This window comes from Alternaria rosae (assembly GCF_020736505.1).
Source record: "Alternaria rosae strain MPI-PUGE-AT-0040 chromosome Unknown BKA58scaffold_3, whole genome shotgun sequence".
Taxonomy (NCBI): Eukaryota; Fungi; Ascomycota; class Dothideomycetes; order Pleosporales; family Pleosporaceae; genus Alternaria; species Alternaria rosae.
In genome coordinates, this window is record NW_025763572.1 from 812,698 (window position 1) to 830,939 (window position 18,242).

The 18,242-nt window shown below is 53.2% G+C and overlaps 9 protein-coding genes across 9 annotated transcripts; 2 read left to right on the top strand and 7 right to left on the bottom strand.

Moving 5' to 3' along the window:
• Window positions 1-300: 300 nt before the first annotated feature.
• On the top strand, window positions 301-1,661 carry BKA58DRAFT_119331 (fatty acid desaturase-domain-containing protein). Its single transcript, XM_046164123.1, has 2 exons — window positions 301-530; window positions 582-1,661. The coding sequence occupies exons 1-2, from the start codon at window positions 348-350 to the stop codon at window positions 1,560-1,562; spliced, it is 1,164 nt and encodes a 387-aa protein (XP_046027304.1). The 5' UTR covers window positions 301-347; the 3' UTR covers window positions 1,563-1,661.
• A 1,121-nt stretch (window positions 1,662-2,782) lies between these two features.
• Window positions 2,783-4,069, bottom strand: BKA58DRAFT_379624 (P-loop containing nucleoside triphosphate hydrolase protein). The gene has a single exon (XM_046169824.1). It carries the CDS (start codon window positions 3,913-3,915, stop codon window positions 3,022-3,024), a length of 894 nt encoding a protein of 297 aa, XP_046027305.1. The 5' UTR covers window positions 3,916-4,069; the 3' UTR covers window positions 2,783-3,021.
• A 330-nt stretch (window positions 4,070-4,399) lies between these two features.
• BKA58DRAFT_454256 (FAD dependent oxidoreductase-domain-containing protein) lies at window positions 4,400-6,188 on the bottom strand (the record flags this gene model as incomplete). The annotated part of the gene is made up of 3 exons (XM_046174506.1): window positions 4,400-4,824; window positions 4,872-4,970; window positions 5,026-6,188. 3 exons carry the CDS (start codon window positions 6,186-6,188, stop codon window positions 4,731-4,733), a joined length of 1,356 nt encoding a protein of 451 aa, XP_046027306.1. The 3' UTR covers window positions 4,400-4,730.
• Window positions 6,189-6,253: 65 nt separating this feature from the next.
• On the bottom strand, window positions 6,254-6,928 carry BKA58DRAFT_454264 (uncharacterized protein; the record flags this gene model as incomplete). Its single annotated transcript, XM_046174507.1, has 1 exon — window positions 6,254-6,928. A coding segment is annotated over one exon (675 nt), but the record flags the coding sequence as incomplete, so codon positions are not given.
• Window positions 6,929-7,942: 1,014 nt separating this feature from the next.
• Window positions 7,943-9,326, bottom strand: BKA58DRAFT_119387 (PRELI-like family-domain-containing protein). Its single transcript, XM_046164125.1, has 2 exons — window positions 8,778-9,326; window positions 7,943-8,700 (listed from the first exon to the last, which is right to left on the bottom strand). Exons 1-2 carry the CDS (start codon window positions 8,928-8,930, stop codon window positions 8,251-8,253), a joined length of 603 nt encoding a protein of 200 aa, XP_046027308.1. The 5' UTR covers window positions 8,931-9,326; the 3' UTR covers window positions 7,943-8,250.
• A 795-nt stretch (window positions 9,327-10,121) lies between these two features.
• Window positions 10,122-11,183, bottom strand: BKA58DRAFT_437317 (metal-dependent protein hydrolase; the record flags this gene model as incomplete). Its single annotated transcript, XM_046173482.1, has 1 exon — window positions 10,122-11,183. One exon carries the CDS (start codon window positions 11,181-11,183, stop codon window positions 10,122-10,124), a length of 1,062 nt encoding a protein of 353 aa, XP_046027309.1.
• Window positions 11,184-11,627: 444 nt separating this feature from the next.
• Window positions 11,628-13,454, top strand: BKA58DRAFT_119375 (ER membrane protein). The gene is made up of 3 exons (XM_046164124.1): window positions 11,628-12,485; window positions 12,534-12,722; window positions 12,770-13,454. The coding sequence occupies exons 1-3, from the start codon at window positions 11,961-11,963 to the stop codon at window positions 13,388-13,390; spliced, it is 1,335 nt and encodes a 444-aa protein (XP_046027310.1). The 5' UTR covers window positions 11,628-11,960; the 3' UTR covers window positions 13,391-13,454.
• Window positions 13,455-14,006: 552 nt separating this feature from the next.
• BKA58DRAFT_119402 (uncharacterized protein) lies at window positions 14,007-15,024 on the bottom strand. Its single transcript, XM_046164126.1, has 3 exons — window positions 14,575-15,024; window positions 14,382-14,498; window positions 14,007-14,332 (listed from the first exon to the last, which is right to left on the bottom strand). Exons 1-3 carry the CDS (start codon window positions 14,929-14,931, stop codon window positions 14,213-14,215), a joined length of 594 nt encoding a protein of 197 aa, XP_046027311.1. The 5' UTR covers window positions 14,932-15,024; the 3' UTR covers window positions 14,007-14,212.
• A 1,321-nt stretch (window positions 15,025-16,345) lies between these two features.
• On the bottom strand, window positions 16,346-17,046 carry BKA58DRAFT_379633 (uncharacterized protein). Its single transcript, XM_046169825.1, has one exon. The coding sequence runs from the start codon at window positions 16,934-16,936 to the stop codon at window positions 16,703-16,705; it is 234 nt and encodes a 77-aa protein (XP_046027312.1). The 5' UTR covers window positions 16,937-17,046; the 3' UTR covers window positions 16,346-16,702.
• Window positions 17,047-18,242: the final 1,196 nt, after the last annotated feature.

Consider the following 18,242-nt stretch of genomic DNA (forward strand, 5'->3'; position numbering starts at 1 on the left):
GGACGACTGAGGACTGGTTGAAGTGGCCCATGGTGGAGAGTCGGGCACAGTGAGGCTAGGGATCTTTAAATGCAGATGAATTGGAAGATGAAGTGACCCATCGCACATCTCTTCTACACGTAAGCTGGTGACCTCAGGACGGCCTAAACTGGTGTTCTGGAAGGCAAGCTTAACGTTCCTGCGCTAGCGGGGTGGCGAACGGAACGTGGTTGTCAGCCAATCATGGCGTGAGACAGCCCCACCGCCTCCGCTAGCGCCAAGCTCAGGGTCAAGTACTCCACAAACTTCGATAGCTGGACCCCTCTGCCCTTTACACACTCTGCAATTGTTCTTTACGACTGCCCAATATGCGGTCTTCAGTCTCTACCGCGACAGTGCCGTCAAAGGAGCCTGTTCCCCGTAGTTTCACTGTCAAAGGAGAGAAACAGCAGGAGCCAAAAGCCCCGAATGAACACGACCACTTTTTCTGGACATACACCGAAGAGCCCCATAGGACACGCCGAATGGCCATCATCAAGGCACACCCAGAGGTGCGACTGATATGATACCATTGCAATTCAGCATAATCTAACCGAATACAGGTAACGAAGCTCTGTGGCCCTGAGCCTCTCACCAAATACGTCGTCCTACTCGTCGTCTCGATCCAAATCCTCTGCGCATACCTTCTCCGTGACACGCCCGTCATATCATGGACTTTCTTCCTTACCGCATACGTAATTGGTGCCACGGCCAACCAGAACCTTTTCCTCGCCATTCACGAAATATCACACAACTTGGCTTTCCGATCGCCCCAGGCAAACAGGATCTTTGCCGTGTTTGCAAATCTGCCAATTGGCATTCCATACAGCGCCTCATTTAGGCCCTACCATCTGACACATCACAAGTCGCTGGGTGTCAATGGTCTCGACACGGATCTGCCAACTGCTTTTGAGGCCATTTTCCTCGACTCAGTTGCTGGCAAGGCTTTCTTCGCAACCTTCCAGATCCTGTTCTACGCCCTCCGACCTATGTTCGTCTACGCCCTGCCAATGACCAAGATTCACCTCTTCAATGTCGTTGTACAGCTAGCCTTCGACTTCGCACTCGTCCGATTTGCAGGAGGAAGGGCTTTGGGATACCTGATCATGAGCAGCTTCCTCGCCGGATCTCTACACCCATGCGCAGGACACTTCATCGCCGAACACTACGTTTTTGAGAAGCCAAACAAGGACCCGTCGAACCCCGCCAACAAGATTCCACTTCCTGAGACCTACTCGTACTACGGACCTCTCAACTTCTTCACCTACAACGTCGGTCTGCATAACGAGCACCACGACTTCCCTGCGATCCCCTGGACGCGCCTCCACGCGTTGAACCGTATCGCGCACGACTTCTACAAAGACTTGCCGCAGCACAAGAGCTGGGTGTACGTTATTTGGCAGTTTATTTGGGACAAGGACATCAGTCTCTGGTGCAGAATCAAGAGAGAGGAGGGCGGCCGCAAGGTTGGCGCTGGCAGTGGATGGAACGAGGAAGAGTTGGGCTCCAACGAGAAGAAGGGACCCATCCCTGGTGTGCTATAAGTCATTTTTAGATAGTTCGCATATATGGCGTTTTGAGCGGCCTGGTTTCATAAGAGCATAGAATCAAGAAGTATTGTTTGTTATTGCCAAACTCGTTATCTAATGCAGTCTTTTTACAGGAGCGGCGACCTCTCATGCTGACAACATACCGCAAGACCAACACAACTCTAATCTGACTTCACACTTCTGCTATCCGATTCAAACGTGCCCAACAGCAGCAAGCTGCCAAAACGTCTTCCCGTCCTTCTTCATCTCCTGACAATAAAACTGCCTCGTCATACTCACAAACACCATTCCTTCAAACATCTTCGCAAACTCCGTCGCCGGCGACCCTCTCGGAAAAGGTTCTTTGGTTGGTACCACCCCATCTCCGCCAACAGCATGGGCAGGATACCGCGGATAGAACATTAGATGCGTGGCCCTCAACGTCTTATAGAACAGAACCAAGAAGCCCAGATCTACATCCCACGTCCACGTCCACGTCTACGACTGCTTGAACGGTAGGGGCGTGTTCGTAGTAGGCGCGGCACCAATCCCTGCCATCGTGATCCAAAGATCTATACCGTCTTTCCTCTCAGCGAAAATAGAACTAACCGCTATACTCCGGCTATCAGGCGTAGATTCAACAGTCAACACGACGTCTTCAATGATGGCGGTGGCGAAGTCATATTTGGTGGGGGGTAGGTGGCTGGGCTGCCGGCGGTGAAGGGGTGGGTGTTTTGAGGTGTTGGGGGACAAGAAGGTGGTGTCTGCGTGGCTTTGCTTGGTGGTGGTTCTCTGTCATGACCAGGTTGGAAGTAGTTGAACTTCGGGGGCTGGAACGTTTCGTGACGCCTCGGTCCGGGTTTGGGGAATGGCGGCCGCTGGAAGCCTGGTGCTCCTGCGGTCGGCGCTGGGGAGGGTCGCGCTGAGGGATTTCGCGCAGTTGATGTATTTGATGGCCTCACTACCCGCGCTAGTGTCTTGTTGTAGCTCTTTCTCTTCGCCGGGTCGAGCAAAGTTTCTTGCGCTGCAGTCGCTAGTTTGAAGATCCTCGTGCGCTGTTCGATGTCTGCTGTTGACAAGTGCAAGATCTTGTCCGGATGATTCGCGAGCGCAACCCGCCTATATGCCTTTTTGATTACGGCGTCATTAGCTCGGATGTCGATACGGAGGACTTGATAGTGGTTAGCTGGGGTAGACATGGCCGGATGCTCAAAAGAGGCGAAAGTCAAGAGGGGCTGTGGAGTGTTTGTTTGGCAAATGCGTTTGTGCTAGTAAGACATAGAACTACGCGTGGTGAAGGGAAATTCGCGATATCTGCATACTCACTTTCACCATGAGACATTCAGCAAACATACCCATCTCATTATATTGGTTGTGCTTCAGCTTCCCAGTTCTACTGTTCCACTATCCCCTCTCATCTTCTACCATCGTTGCCCACGAGTGGTTGGACATCGGTATATGCACACATGTCTTCTCATAACTCCTCAATCCTCTCAACTCGTCGTTCTTTATCCAACAGCACCCTCACCATCCTCCCTTTGTCACCGAACAGCCCTTCGCGTAGTCGCTCTAGATATATCTCATAACTCGGCATATACCCATCGATGAAGGCCCGAACCTGGTCATCCGACATACCTGAACCCTTCGCCTCAATCAGCTTATGCTCTTGTTGCAGCCGCCACGTGTACACGTTCTTCAGATCATCCGTATCAATATGAATGAAGAAGTCAAAGCTTTGAGGTCCCATGAACGCATCGCAGTAGCGCTTTAGGTTCTCGTTCACTTCGAACAAATGGGGAAGCTGATGATTCGCAGGGGTATTGACTGTGAGCTTTCCGGCTTTTGCCAAAGAGTGTCGTTCTTCGACGAAAGACTCCGGAACTGGCTGGAAGCCAACGCACCAGCCTTCAAAGACGACAACATCAGGTCTTTGCGATATCTTTGGCCATTCTGACTCTGGTGCTCGGTCACCCTCGCCGTTGTATCTGCTCTTGTCGAAACTCGGTATCTTGAGGTCGCCTTTCCCGGTGTACTCTTTCAGATCATCGAAGAACTTTTGAGCTAGCTGCTCATCATGTGTACCAGGCTGGCCACGGGTACGGTAAAGCTTGTTTTCAGGATCACGATCCCGCTGAGCTACTAGCTCGTCATGTGTCTTGTAGAAATCGTCCAGTGAAACAGTTATCGTATGGAGACCATGGTCTTCCGACAGAATCTTGACTAGCTCTGATGCCCACGTCGATTTTCCTGATCCTTGCAGGCCAGTGATACCGAGTATGATGGGTTTTGATGACTCCTGATGTTGCGACTTGATCTTGGGAAGTAGGACTTCGAGTGTCCTACGGATGTTGTCTGGTAGGCTAGACATGACGTAAACTTTCCGGTATGTGTAGTCCTGCAATCTTGAGGTACGACCAGTGTTAGATCTTGTCTAGTCCTGGCTGTCATCCGAAGTATATGTTAGCGGACATGTATAGTCCGGAGTGAAGTCATTCCTACCTGCCGCATCGATGTCGGCCCGAGCGGACCCCGCACTTCCCACGAGCTGTCAAAGTACCGTCTGTCACCAACCCAAAGACACAAGAATGCAACCCGAAAATCTCGTGATGTGACCTCCCATGCAGAGCCATGCGCTTACGGTCGTACAAGCCGTTATTGCCCCTGCCGTTATATTGCCTATTCCCTCGCTACCGGCAACAACCACCTAGCACGACACCGCTGTGTCAAATTTCCACAACATCCAAACCAATAAGCTACGCAGCGGCACAACAGCATGCAAATTACCGCTGCGGCCTCGCTACCACGATCTAAAGCCAGGGCGAGCAGAAGACGAGTTACAGAGTTACTGCGTTAGGCAAGAAAAGAGGAAAAGTGTGGATTGTGGCATGCGATTTCACGGTTCCGACTGTGACAGTTCACCGCCTCTTACGCTCGTGAACCACTGCAGGTGACGGGTCGAAATTGCAGTCGCGCAAGCGTCCCAGACATGGCTACAGAAAGTTGTGCGCTGTTCGTGTTTTCTTGTGGTTCTGCGTGCTATTTTTGGTAGCTTAGAGAGAAGGAAAAGGGACGGTTCAAGTGCGCGAGTCATGTAGCTTGCGCGAACTACGAACTCCTTCATATAACCGCGATGGCAGGTGCGGAATCCATACTCGTCAGTTTCTCGAGTCTTTCGGCCGTGATCTAGTATACCTCCGGCAGTCCCGTCGCGCTCCAGGCTTCTCCATTCATAAGCTTCACCAAGCCAGGCGCTGCTGTGAAGATTCGCCCCACTCCACTGTCCCGATGTTAGCCTCGCACTTCTTCGTGAACTATCGAACCTACTGTCCATGATGGCCGGCGCAAATATATTGACCAGGCTCTCCGGGCAGCTCCCCGACAAATGATACACCATCCGCGCTCAGCCCGATAATGCCGCTCCAACTATACTCGAAGCCTTCCCCTTGGGTCTGTAGGGGCGCCTTTCTAGCCTTCGAACTGTGATTCTGCCAACTTTCTTGCATGCTTTGTTACAGTCTCCAGGTTCGCAAGTCCATCGTTGATGCAGTTTTCTGGGTTCTTCTCAACCCACGCATCCAGTTCCTTTTGTCCTGAATTGGAGCCACCGAACATGATGTTGCCATCGGAGGGCGAACGCGGATTGATACTGGAAAATGCACCATCCGGTAGCAGAATACTATAGGAGTTTCTGATAGCTCTGGAGCCGCTGAAGACCTGCAGCGGAACTAATCTGTTGCACATATGCGGCTTGGGTGTGATGATACCGCGAAGTGATGGCTCGAGAACTGCGCTGTATGCATTCGTAGCATGCACAACAGTGTCACATACGATGTCTCCTCGCTCCGTATTGACCAACCATTTCCAAACTCCCGTACCCTCTGAGATCGACTTCGCAGTAGTGCGAGTTTGAATGTTGGCGCCCTTGATATTGTTCCCGCGCATGACGTGTGCAGTCAACTTCCACGGTTGCAGAGTCGACGTCTGCCATGCGTAGCACGCTTTCGCACTCTTGATCCGAGACTTTTGCGCTGCTTCGACAGGATTGTGGATAACCTGGGTATGCTCCACTTTTCCGCCTGCTTCTGCGTACCTCTTGAACGTTTCTTTGGCTACCTTCGCAACTCCGTCGTCCAGGGGAACGTCAAGAGTCTCTCCAACCCAAAGATCGCAATCAACGTTGTTCTCCTTGACATACGCCACCAACGCTTTCCACGTAGCTTGCTCGTTTTCCAAAATCTTGACAGCCTGCTCATTTCCATATGCTTTGGCATGTTTCTCGTACCCCCGCCACTGATCAGGTTTGTAATGACCAGCGTTGTGACCCGTTGCATCAGAGCAAAACTCCCGCGCTTCGAGTACAACGACTTTCTTCTCGGGAAACGTCTCGAGATGGTGCTTAGCCACAAGGGTTCCTGTGATGCCTGATCCAACGATGACCGTATCGGCTTCTTGTGGTAGCTCCTCAGTAGTGCGATGGTTCAGAAGTGGATCGCATCGAACTTGCTGTAACCAGTACAAAAGTGACTGTCCATCTTGTTTTGGGAAACCTGTACGGTCGCGACTTTGTGGTTGCGATGCGTGCTCTCCAGCATTGAGGACGGTTGATGTCTCTGGGAGAGCAACGCCGGGTGCACCTCCCATTCTAGTGTCATCTGAGTTCACTTGCTTCATTCTGAAGTGGCGGAAGGTTTGTCTGGGATGTAGCTCTAGGAGGCCAGGTACGTCGTTGATTCGTTCACCGGCATCATACACATCTCTTCACGCTGATCCACATTTATGTGGCGAGCGATTTGGTACATGGCGATGACATACTCTTCGCTCTCGACATTTTTAATACAATCTGCGACTGCAGCGCGCAGTTTCTTGTCCGGAGTCTTGAGTAGCATAACGCCCAATTTCCTCAGCGCATCCAACGCGTCCTTCTTGGTGCCGAAGGACGAATAGTCGTGCGTTCGACTGCAAATCTTGGCCACGCTTCTGTAGAGTGCACCTTCCATTTTGGAAGATAAGACGGGGATCTCTTCGGGTGGTATGAGGCCGTCCGCACATACACCAAGGCCAGGGAAGGCATATTTGAAGTCATAAAAAACTTCTCTGAAGTCGGCGCTTCTGTTTCTTTGCTTCTCCATGTAGGCGTCATAGGCTTCTTGGAATGTGGCTGCGATTGTGGCGTCATTCTTCGCGATCTTGAGGAAGGCACGATGGCTGAAGCTCGTCCTGTCGAGTGTCTCGTCCATGACTGCCTCATCGAGGACGTTTATGATGGTTTTGATAAATTCTGAAATTCTGAAATTCTGAAATTCTGAAATTCTGGGTGTATCGGTGCAGGTGGTTCTGCTGTTAGGAGCGACTTTGCATTTGATGCCGTAGTAGGCGGATGGGAGGGTACGGCGTCGACACTGTCAGCACGTTGCCGCTTGAGAGGTGGTTCCATAGTCGTTGAGCCTTACGGACTGATGATAGAGACGATATAGAGACGATAAGTGTCGCAATTTGGATAGTGAAGAGGACAATGAGCGGCATCATCGCGCGAGAAGAGCGAGACTTTACGCGTTGTGAGGTGGTAGGCAATGACGTAGCTCGAAGCCGAGTGTTCCCTTGTTCCTCTTATGCATTGTAAGCTGTGCCACAAAGAGGGTTTTCGGGTCACGCAGATACAGATCATCCCTCATGAGTTACGATCTTGTGATGAAACCACTTCAGCTACCTCCACTCTCGGTGCATGCCGTACATATTGCACCCGCTGAAAAGCTCACTCCTCTCTTAATCCATGACGAGAAAGAGTCCTCATCTTCTTCCTCTCTATCGCTGTCTCCATCTTCATATCCATCTTCATCGCTGCCATGCTCTCTATCACTTCCTTCATTCACATCCTTGTCCTCTAAAGATCCCCTTATAGCCGCCACATGATCAATAGCCAAAGCGGCAAGTAGTCGTTCCTGGACAGACAACCAGGTAGCAGCATTAAGGGCGCACCTGACTTCTTCAACTGTCTGTTCAACACCGTCCGGACGCGTTTTGAACTTGGTTTGTCGCAATCGTGGATGCTGGAGGTGCTGCGACGGCGCTTGAGGGGGCGGTGTTCCATGGTCGTGGAGGGGAGGGTGTGGGAGTAGGGTATAAGGGGGTCGCAAAGTAGATGAGGGGGTTGAGGTCGTTGTAGTTTCGGAGATGCGAGCTGAAGGGTAAGTTTTCTGATTTTTGGATAGTGTTCGCGTTGTATTACACGTAGATACTATTACCTACCCTTCGACCACATTAGTGACGGCATCTCCAGTCTACTTTCATGGTCGACCCAAACCCAACCCACAACTCAACATCCACACCAATAGCAAGCCAATGTCATAATAATCTTTGATTTGATTACTCAAGATATCTAATAATGCTTCTTTGTATATGGTTCGTCTCTATCGTGTATGTAATGCATAATGGCGTCTAATATGCAGTGAAAAGGGTATCTGCGCCGCTCCCATGCTTTTGATAACGCCGTTGAAGTGCACTTTTTGCAGAAAAAAAGAGGAAGGATCCCACCCAGGAACGAAAGAACGCTTGAATGGTGTTGTAACGGAAGAGTCGAGATGGATGGGAATTGATCGAGCGGAGTGGACCGAAAGACCGTTGTAGTGATGTTGAACGGAAAAATCGCAGAGCTTGTGAGTCGGACTGTCAACGCAAGGACACTGAAAGAAGTTGCTCTTTGTCCTTATATCTTGGCCTGGCGAAGGATCCGGCTGTCCTGCTGCGCTTGTTGCAGCGCAAGGATCTCTCTTTGCTCCTGGAATACCTGACGCGCACGCTCAAGCACCATCTCAAAGCCCTCCTTGCCCTTAGCAGCGTTCTGCTGGAAGCGCTCGACGGTAAACTGCTCGATGCTGTTCTTGATCTTCTGCCAACCACCGCACAGCGCGGTGATCTCGGCGCGCTGGGTGAAGGCAGTCTTATCGGGTGATGAAGCGACGGGCTGGTATATGCAGGTTTCGCGCACGTTGAGGAGATCAGACCATGTCATGTTCATGGAACAGAGGGTGAGCTTCTTGGCGACGGGGTCGACGTAGGAGGTCTCGTAGACCATGGAGGTGTCCTGGCCACCGAGTATGGTTTGTATCCATTTGGGTGTCGACTGCTGGCATGTGATGAGACGTTCTGTGCGGAGCTGCGGAGTGTTAGTTTTCTGTTCGGTGAGGCTGGTGGGGCGCGTCGGATTGACATGTGAAAGAAGGAGTCACTTACAATTCCTGTTGATGGGTCGACGGAGCGGCTTAATGTGTCGACAGCGATGACGTGGGGTGTCTTCTCGTTCCAGGGACCGTATTTGCGCCAGTTGCTCGTCGAGACCTCTTCCCATGTGTAGTCGAAGTCGACTGTCTGCTGGAAGTACTTCATCGTGTGGTCGTGTGCGCGGTCGTGTGGGTTCGGGTGATGTTCGTTGTCGCTTCGATGTGACGCGTCGTAGTGATTCAGATCCGAGAATCCGATGGTATAGACTGATGAGCTGTGATAGCTGTGGGGTGGAGTTTAGGTGGGTTGTGAAATGTAGAGGGTGCAAAAGGTTTGGAGACGGGTGGGCAAAGGCCGAAAAGCAGGCCGTGCGCTGGCGATAAACGATCGTCGGGGAAAGCGGGAAGTGCTCAACGCTTTTCACCGCTCGTGCCCTGTATCTCTGTTTCTTGTTTCTCTGCAAAGTCGTGCCGATTAAAGTGCGGTGTGAGGAGCTGGAGACGAATGCGTTGTCAATAATCAAAAAGCAAGAAAGTCGTGGTGGTTTGGTTCGTTGGAAAGAAAGCAATGTGAAACGAGTGTACGAGAGCCTTCTATCCGACCTCACTCATACAGATCTACAAAATCTTCGCCACGGACAGCCGCCTTTCCACTTTTCCAGCCAATCACCGCCGAGGCGCTGACAGCCGCCGGTACGAGTCGTGTGCCTTTCTCAGCGGCGTCTGGCCCAGTCATTCCGACTCTCCCCGTATGACGTCTATACCCGAATTGGCCAGTTCTCGTTGGTGGACTTCTTCTAGACTTGACGCAGGGCGTGGAGTACCTGAAGCTTGCACTGAAGATCTAGCTGCGCATTTGGCTCGCGCAACAAGCTAAGAATCAGGGTCTTCCGGCTGTCGTGTGCGCAAGGCGGTTATTGGCTTGGGACAGTGATCCACGACGTGTGTAGTGGGCTGGAGGTCCTCGGCTACGCGTGTCTCCAGTGCTTTGACGATAGCATCACACATCAATGGCGAATAGGATTCCGGATGATTACTTAAATTTTCCATGTTTGCTGCGATGAGCAAACATTCAGTAATCTAAGCACAAATGCGTGTGAAGACCCGAAGGCTGCTGGTAAGTGAGAGAAGCAAAGCAAAGCAAAGCAAAGCACACTGTAAGAAGAGAGCAAATTGTTGTCGTCTTTCGACGGCTAATCATGTCTTCTGATGATTCATCTAACCAAGTGTATCGTTGGTATCATAACTTTTGTATGAAAGCGCCAGAACGCCATCCATGCATATGCAAGTGTAAGCAACTCTTGTTGCTTCGAGTGAGACTCTCAACCTCGTGTTCATATCATTCCATCGTAATCCTCTACAACTCCAATGCCTTCTTCGCCATTGCGAGCGCACCATCAAACGTCTTGTTTCCTCCGATGAAACCAGCGGCGTGCACAAAGACACAGCCCGGGATACCAGAGACCTGGTCGAGCTGCTCGTCACGCACGCCCTTCCACGCATCGGGCAGGTCCTTGCGGTTCTCGAAGCCACCGTTCTCCTTGCTGACGGCACGGATGCGCCACTTGCCCTCGGGCTTGTCTTCGGGGAAGAGGACATATAGAACCTGAGGGGCAACGCCTTGTGGCTGTTGTGCCTCCTTTTCGAAGTTGTAGAGGTGGTCGGCCCACGGCATGCCTTCGGGGAGGACCAGGATGCGTCCCTGAGGATCGTACTGGAGGCGTGCGTCGTAGGCCTGCTTGACCTGATGACGAGCGGGGAGCCACGATCGGGCGCGGTCGAGGAGTTCCCAGCGGAACTGCTCGCCTACGAAGCGAGATGCGTTGGTGAAGCGGAAGTCCTCGTCAGCCTGCTTGGCCTCTGGGGTCTTGGTCTCGTCCGCGGTCGGCGACTTGTTGCCATAGTTGTAGCGGTTCACTACGCTGGCGATGCTGAAGCCGCGGTCCTCAAACTTCTTCTCCAATCCTGCCTTCTCCAGGTCCTTGGGCGCAAGGACGTTGATACCGTTGTCGTTGGCGTCAAAGGCCTCGATGAAGTCGGTGTAGATCTTCTCGTACAGGAGATCACGGTCGGCGCCTTCCAGACCAGTCACAGCGGTGATAATGTCTTTTCCGTAGTGCATGTAGACAAGACCGGCGGAGGAGAGCTTGGTGGTGTGGCCCGGGAAGACGACCTCGAAGCCGCGCTGGTGGTGATCGTAGCGCTTCTTATCGTCCTCGTACTCGCCGCCTACGTCGACAACGGTGTGGCATTCGGCAAGGACGGCGGGGTCACGGGTGCGAATGAGCTGAGCGTCGCGGTAGGTGGGCAGCTCCTTCAGCATGGAGACGGCAAGGGCCTCGTCGGCGTGGAAGTGGCCATTGTGCGTGCCAATGACAGGCACATCAGTCTTGAGCTTCTTGGTGGGGCTTTCGGCCATGGTGCGGGTGTAGCTTGCAGAGTAGTTGGCAAAGTAGTTTGCTGTGGGTGGCCTGTATGTGTTCGAGGCGATTCGCGACGGTCTGGCAAACAAAGGTCGTAATTTGAACATGCAATTGCTGCTCGTAGAAGTTTCGCATAAGACGACCGTCCCGCGGCGGGCACCTGGGCTTGGCGAGATCCGCGGGCGCTAGTAGGTGGGATACGCAAAAGCAAGCATAGCAAGCTCGTCACAGTCGGACGCAGCAAGAGCAGGGCAGGGCAGATTCAAGACACTGTCTGACGGCAGAAGCAGGACCGCAAGGCCTAGACTCGTGCCGTCGCCATCATCATCGTGCGCTGTTCCAAGAGTGCGCACGCGAGCACGCATCCATCCGTGGCCCCAAGTCGTGCCTACTCGCACAGAACAGCTTCAATATCGTATCGATAGCAATATCAAAGTCTCTCCTGCACTGCTTCTCACCCTGCAGCCTGCCCCCAGCCGAGCGACCTCACCCCCAGCCGCCGGCCAGCCCAAGCCCAGTGCAGCCCGCTCTCCGCGACGCTCGAGCATTGCACTTAGCGAGATTGACACGTGAAGATAATCGATAGCCAGGCCGTTGCTCGCGAATCTTCAACCACGTCTCCCGCACGCCCACTCCCCCTCGAGTGACTCCCGCCAGCTTCTCCCGCGCTGCCTGCGCGTCCATCGCGCTTCAATCCCCTCGCACCTCCCCCGCCGCCCCGCTCAGACGCCACGCTCGTCGCTGCACGAGCTTGGCGACGACGGCGTCCGCACATGTGGGCTACAGCATCGCGGGTAGTCTCGTCGACAACCTTCCTCGGCGCCATCATCTTCACCATACCCCTCGCATTCGACATTGGCGGCCGCACCTGTGGCCTCGCCTTCTCCCTCTCCCTCAGCGCCTACTACTTCGTCTACTCGATACTGCGCCTGGCCACGCCAGACTCTTCGCGCTTCAGATGGTTCCTGTGTAATGTAATAGCTTGGGCGCAGTGGCTGGCCATACCCACCCTCTTGATCTGGAGCCTCAACAAGTTCTCCATCGATGCCGACGCCAACTCGGGCTGGGTCGAGCGCACTTTTGGCGGCAAGCGAGCCGACTTCGCGACAGTGCAGGAATGGATCTTTGGCAGTGAGGGACTGCTGCAGAGTGCGTCGATAGGCGCCTGGGACAAGACATTGCGATACAGCACGCCCGTCTTCCAGATCGCTGAGGGCTTCTGCAGTCTTCTGGTCATTCAAGCCGCAGGCCAGATTACCAAATGGGTGGTGAACAAGGAACGTGGTGACAGCTGGATGGTAAGAACTTTCCTCTCTGTGTTTAGAACAATATGCTAACATCCCCAGATCGGCCTTCTCATCACCTCTGCGTCCATCATCTCGACCTCCGTTTACTTCCTCTGGCGCATCACTACCTTCCCCGAGATCAGCAACGTCGACGCCATCCTGATCGGTGTCGCTATCACAACCGCCATCTTTCTCGGTGGATGGGGTATCGTCAGTGCTAGAGGCAACCCGGTCGAATCTTCGCTTTTGGTGAGTCTGGCCCTCTGTTAGTACATATGCTTTGCTAACACTCGCAGTTCGCCTATGTCACTCTCTGCATCTACCAGATTTTCACCGACTACCAGCCATCGCCCGGTTCCCTTGCGGAGTCGAGCGCTCCCTCAGATCCCGCTCTCCCACCGCTACCACCTATTATCATGGCTTCATACACTACACTTCTCCACGCGCTAGGCTCTCTGCCTACCATTGCCCATACCGGCTTCAACCTCATGGTCGGTGCAGTCATGACCATCACGCCTTCCGTAATCATATCCCTCGCCTACCGCGTCTTCGTCATGTACGCCGCGGCGCGCATCATCCCCGCCATCAGAGAAAGCGGCGCCCGCGCATTATCGCAAGAACCAAGTCTAGATGATGACGACGAGACCTCCAAGATCCTAGGCTTCCTAACCTGGTTCAGCCCCAGCATCATCATCGCAGTCTACACCAGTCTGCTGATGCAGCACTTTGCCAGCGGAAACGGCGGCGACGGAAGTGCTGTGACAGGCGAGTGGTGGACAAACCAAGGCGGCGATGCCGGCGGCAACTTTTGGAGATGGATTAATCTTGGCATCACCATGGGTCTCTACGCCATTGAACTGAAGATCTCGAACGCAGATGACGATGGCCGGTTAACAAGTCACTGGAAGACGGACTAGAGTTTGTACTTAGATGGCGGAACCAGCAAACCACCCAGCCTGGGTACGTTGGAGCGAGGAAAGGGGAGAACAGGAACGAGGAGAAGAGCAGCAGACACTGAAAGCTGCGACATAAGGAACGAGGGCAGCTATGCCAAAGAGCATGCATACCCACAATTAAGCACACAGATGACAAGTGTGCAAGAAGACAAAGAGAGAGAATGGTAGGATTGGAGGACTTTCACTTCACTTTTTGTCCTTTTAACCTCCGAAGCAAGCAAACAAGAGCGCGCATTTTTCTGATACCCCCCAAATTTGTATCTTTGTGGGAAACACCTTTTGTAAGACGGTTGTATATTACGTTGGGTTGGTGGGGCAGACAGACGGAAAGAAGGAAAGGGAGGCAGGGAGACGGACGGGGTAAATAGCATCGAATGGCATATTGACTAAGAAATTCGAGTAAAGAGTTGATTTATGTTTTAGTGATTTGGAGTTGAAAATGAGAGGTACGGAAGTAGGCTAGTGTAAGATGTTGTCTTTTTTCTCTGTCTGCGTTGGAATGTGAGCTGGGCGAGCAGCATAATGGTATTTAATGGATCAGAACTTCCGGGAGAAGAGAGTATGATCATAACTTAATTGGTGGTCGAACGGCATGGAATTTTTGACCAACTCCTCTGTTTCAAAGTCAAAGCGACATTCATTGTGGAAGTAGCGAGCTTTTGAGCCTTACCACTAGAAAACAAGACTACTATTGGACGGTAAAGCATGGCCATGTCCGAAAGACCAAGGTTCTGGTTTGACGGTAGCACATTTGTTTGGTAATCAACTAGAGAGTCAAACTCTTCACAGGGTGTGAGGAAGTGCCATAGGGCGAGAATGTGATGTACAACTAGTATGTGAGTATTGAAAATCAGAGAGTCGCAGGCTCAAGACCCAAGCAGTTGGCGATTCAAAGTACGTTGTCTATGCGATATGAAAAGCTTGTTCAGACGGATGTCGATGGTAAACTTGCGCATGGTCTTTGTTGGAGGATAATTCGAGCCATATAACTAACGGCATGGTGTTGCCGACATTTCGTGTGTCTTGACTGTGGAGAACAGACTACTTGGCTACCAAAGACAGTTGCGTTCTATATTAAGCTATGCCGTTAGTGTTGTGCAGGACGTCCCCGATCAGCTGCAACACCGCATGCACTAGCTGCCTACCTGGTGATTATTTCCAGACACTCCAAGTATCCGGTGATATCGGTTGGTATTTGGCGGTGTGACGAGTAATGGCGTGTCATATTTTGGGCATGAAGGGTGTTGGGAACCTGCATCGCGTGTATATCGTACGTCTATCGCATCTATAATCAGACTTCGGACCGACTCACTTATCTTAGGATATCCCTTGAAGTCAGCACATGCTAAACAGTGAACACGCAGCTTTGAACCCTTCGCTGAGGACAAAATCCCACTCCAAAAGAAAACTGCAACCCCATAGTAACATTTCGGATGCTCGGTATGACGGCGATACAACGATCGATACCCGGAAAGTAGAAAGGTAGAATCGGACATCCTCATCGTGTGATTGGACGATCGATACGCGGGTGAGATCTCACATTATGCGGATCCGTCACACCGCGTGTCGCTGGAGCGAAGATGTCGGTTCAAAGCGGCCGGCAGTTGTCTACGCATCTTTTGAAACCTTAAGCGCTTCGGTAAGCGCTGACTCTTCCACGTCAAGCAGCGCATAGATACAATGACATTTTATCGAAGTCGAAGCTGGTCGTGTGATTGATGTTTACATAATCTTCCTTGGAGTCAGAATGGCATTGTCCCAATCGAGTAGGCAAGGTGAATGCTAAAGCATGATCATACCCAAAGCGCATCACCGCAGGTCCCGACAACTTGGTAACTGCGGCACGGACAGGGCGTAAATAACCCCTTACATATCTCGATAGGCTTTGCTTATCCGGGAGCCTGGCGTGCTGTTCACATGCCGGGCGTAAACATTGGAAGGGTTCGTTTGGCTGCAAAAGGGCGGACTTCGGAGTAATCGTCGTGTAGCAAGCGCGCGATCCTGCAATCAGCATCAAGTACGTTACACCATATTGCTCCGAATCTCTTCGCTAGAAACGCAGTTTTTAGTAGTCGTTGTCTGATGCGAATGTTGCGGAATCGGTTGAAGCGAACAGTCGGTACCAAACAGTCGGGGAACGATGAGTTCACCAGTAGTTCACTTGCCAGTACATCATATTTTTGATCGATCCCAACGACTCATGCCGGGGATGTGCGTTGGTAATCCGTCTGGACTGTGCATCCTGTCAACGCCGCATACGTAATCGGAGTTGCTGGCGAACTGTGCCGCAGCCCGGCATCGTGGCATCCCGAGCAACAATGGCCAAATGGGTAGATTGCACGAAGCACCGTTGGTGGATTACATGACCGACGTGTCAATAGGGTATCTGTGTGTAATTTGGAAATCCCATGGTGCAGAAAGGTTGCTGTTGTTGCGAGGCTGTCAAGCTTGAGTATACCACACTGCACGAGAATCTGGACCACAACCGACTCAGGCCGCAGTACTCTACCGACGAGGAATCCTTCGGATCCTGTCGGTGAGGCCGTGTCTGGAGAACTGCCGAACCTCTTCGGCGAGAAGGGCGCGAGTACCGCGGTGAGCAGTCTTGAGTCGTTGCATGTTCTTCGTGCTCGCGACGGGTTAGTGCGACCGTGGTTACTCGTGTTGGGGCCAAGCGACGACGTCAACAGCAAGTGGGATCTCTCATGTTAGCATAACAGGTCCAAACAAATGCATAATCAGGTGCGGCATGATCGCGGTCAAGTTGGTCACGGAGGGCGGTGCTCCACAATCAATATGAATGAAGAATCGAGGTTGGGCACGGAGGTAGGCGGCGCATGTAGACGTTGGTGACAAGCGCGCTGTTCCGCGCTTCCCGTCGCTACTCGAGTCATATAGCGGAAGGATGAGGCGAGGCTGAGAGAGAGCAGACGTCAGCTCAGTGAGCACCAGAGCAAGGGCTGAGCCGTTCTTGGTATCCAGGGGATTGGAAGTCCAGCGGGCGGCACAGCTGTGAGGACAATGCCGTACGGCCTGCGGCGCAGTTCTAGGTCTTTGTCTGATCGCTAGCGGGAACGGAACGCGCCGCGAGAACCAGCGAGACGGACTGACGGAATTGTGCTCAAGATGCGCACGCATATTACAAACCACATTTGCAGTGAGTATACAAAGACATGTCGCAGCCGACAAACGGCCGCGCTTAACGAGGCGTCATTTCATGTGCAATGCGTGGCGAAACTGTCGAGGTGCTATTGGCTGACGCACCGGGGTTGCTTAGACGCATGACCGATCGTCGAGCAACGCGTGAGAGTCAGACAGATGCTCCGTACAGCATACGACGGGTAAGTAGCGCACTTGCCATATTAGCCGAGGACAGACATCGCGGCTCTTGACGTAGTGAGTGGTGGAGGTTTGACCATATTGAGCGTGCGGGTTCCTGGCGAGCAAAGTCTGCACGCGAAGCGCCCATAGATGAAGGTGTACGAGACGGGCCGGGCAGCCAACCATGGAGGGTATCACGCAGCAGACAGTGGCACTCGCGACTTGGATATGGATCGCAGCACAAGCATTAGGCCCATGGCAGTGCCGCAGCCGAGCATATTGATGATGCTAAAGGCATAGGACGGGTGGGCGTGGTGGGCGTGGTGTGCGGCGTGGATCTGATAAATGAAACACGGCGAGACCCATGAGCGCCTTCTTGTTTGGTGCTGGCCTTGAAACCGGCGGGGACAGGCAGGCCTCTGAGCAGGCGGTTAGGAGGAGGCAGTGCCGAAAGGCCATGACGGCACCCCTTGATGGAAGCGCGCGGGAGGCCGGGCGATACGCAGCGTGTGGTGGTCAAGAGTGAGTGATTCGCACCCGTCATTGCAGGCGTCGCGGGCGACGTCAGGCGGGGGTTGCCCGTGTTTTGTGTGCTCGCGGGCGTGTCTGGCAGGCTGCGGTGCCGCGGTCTGGTGAAGAGTTTGGTGGTGCGTGGGCGTGCAGCGCGGCTACTGCGTTTGGCGATGGAGCAGGTGGATAAGCTAAGGTTTGGGCAGCGCCAATAACAACGACACAGCACTTTAATGTGAGGTTTCCGCGTTGGCTTGCATCCTTCTAACGATTCCTGGTCGATCAACCTCGCATGCCAGCACGCCGGGAGCGCTGGTCGCACGCAGCCGTCTGTGCCATCCTGGAGGCCTCTCCGCCCACTCTACCCTCCTTCACACCCAGAAAACGGCTGTAGGGCTGTAGACGCGACTTTTCCGCCAAAAAAACGTGGCAGTGGCCAAAATGCAGGGTCTATTATGTAGATAGTCGAAGGAACCGCGTCTGTGGTCCTTCTACGAGGTGTTCGGTGATGGTTCTGTGCCAGCCCGGGTGGGACAGATAAACGCGGGGGGCAGGGGCCGCCTGCAGCTTGGGCCAATGAGGAAGGGACGACATGGGTGCCTGCCCGGGATGTGTAGAGCCCATGTGTGCGCCAGCAGAAGGAGCGAACAGCCGCCCTCCGTTGAATCCTGTTGCTCATCCGTGGCCAGCGTCTGGCGTCGGGTCGCCCCTCCCACATTCGTCGCGCCATATACTGTCTTCCCGCCATATACAGCCCCCGCCGTGGAGAGGCGGCTTCGCTGGCATCGCATCGCCCGAACGACACCACGCCTGCGCTGTCAACCCCGGGATCCTCCCTCTACGCACACACTGACTCCCCAGAGCACAGACGACTCCCGGGCCACCACTCGTCGAGTCCCGCACGGTACCTGACCTGACCGTTGAACTCATCTTACTCCGAATACGCTACAGTGTAACCACGACATCGTCCCCAGCATCACTC

Coding starts and splice junctions, on each gene's coding strand:
- BKA58DRAFT_119331 (XM_046164123.1), top strand. CDS start 348: ATGCGGTCTTCAGTCTCTACCGCGACAGTGCCGTCAAAGGAGCCTGTT. Junction 531..581: donor TCATCAAGGCACACCCAGAG/GTGCGACTGATA, acceptor AACCGAATACAG/GTAACGAAGCTCTGTGGCCC.
- BKA58DRAFT_379624 (XM_046169824.1), bottom strand. CDS start 3,915: ATGTCTAGCCTACCAGACAACATCCGTAGGACACTCGAAGTCCTACTT.
- BKA58DRAFT_119387 (XM_046164125.1), bottom strand. CDS start 8,930: ATGAAGTACTTCCAGCAGACAGTCGACTTCGACTACACATGGGAAGAG. Junction 8,701..8,777: donor TCGACCCATCAACAGGAATT/GTAAGTGACTCC, acceptor AACACTCCGCAG/CTCCGCACAGAACGTCTCAT.
- BKA58DRAFT_119375 (XM_046164124.1), top strand. CDS start 11,961: ATGTGGGCTACAGCATCGCGGGTAGTCTCGTCGACAACCTTCCTCGGC. Junction 12,486..12,533: donor AACGTGGTGACAGCTGGATG/GTAAGAACTTTC, acceptor TAACATCCCCAG/ATCGGCCTTCTCATCACCTC. Junction 12,723..12,769: donor CGGTCGAATCTTCGCTTTTG/GTGAGTCTGGCC, acceptor TAACACTCGCAG/TTCGCCTATGTCACTCTCTG.
- BKA58DRAFT_119402 (XM_046164126.1), bottom strand. CDS start 14,931: ATGAGGATGTCCGATTCTACCTTTCTACTTTCCGGGTATCGATCGTTG. Junction 14,499..14,574: donor TGTCTGGAAATAATCACCAG/GTAGGCAGCTAG, acceptor AGCTTAATATAG/AACGCAACTGTCTTTGGTAG. Junction 14,333..14,381: donor TCCTCCAACAAAGACCATGC/GCAAGTTTACCA, acceptor CATATCGCATAG/ACAACGTACTTTGAATCGCC.
- BKA58DRAFT_379633 (XM_046169825.1), bottom strand. CDS start 16,936: ATGGTTGGCTGCCCGGCCCGTCTCGTACACCTTCATCTATGGGCGCTT.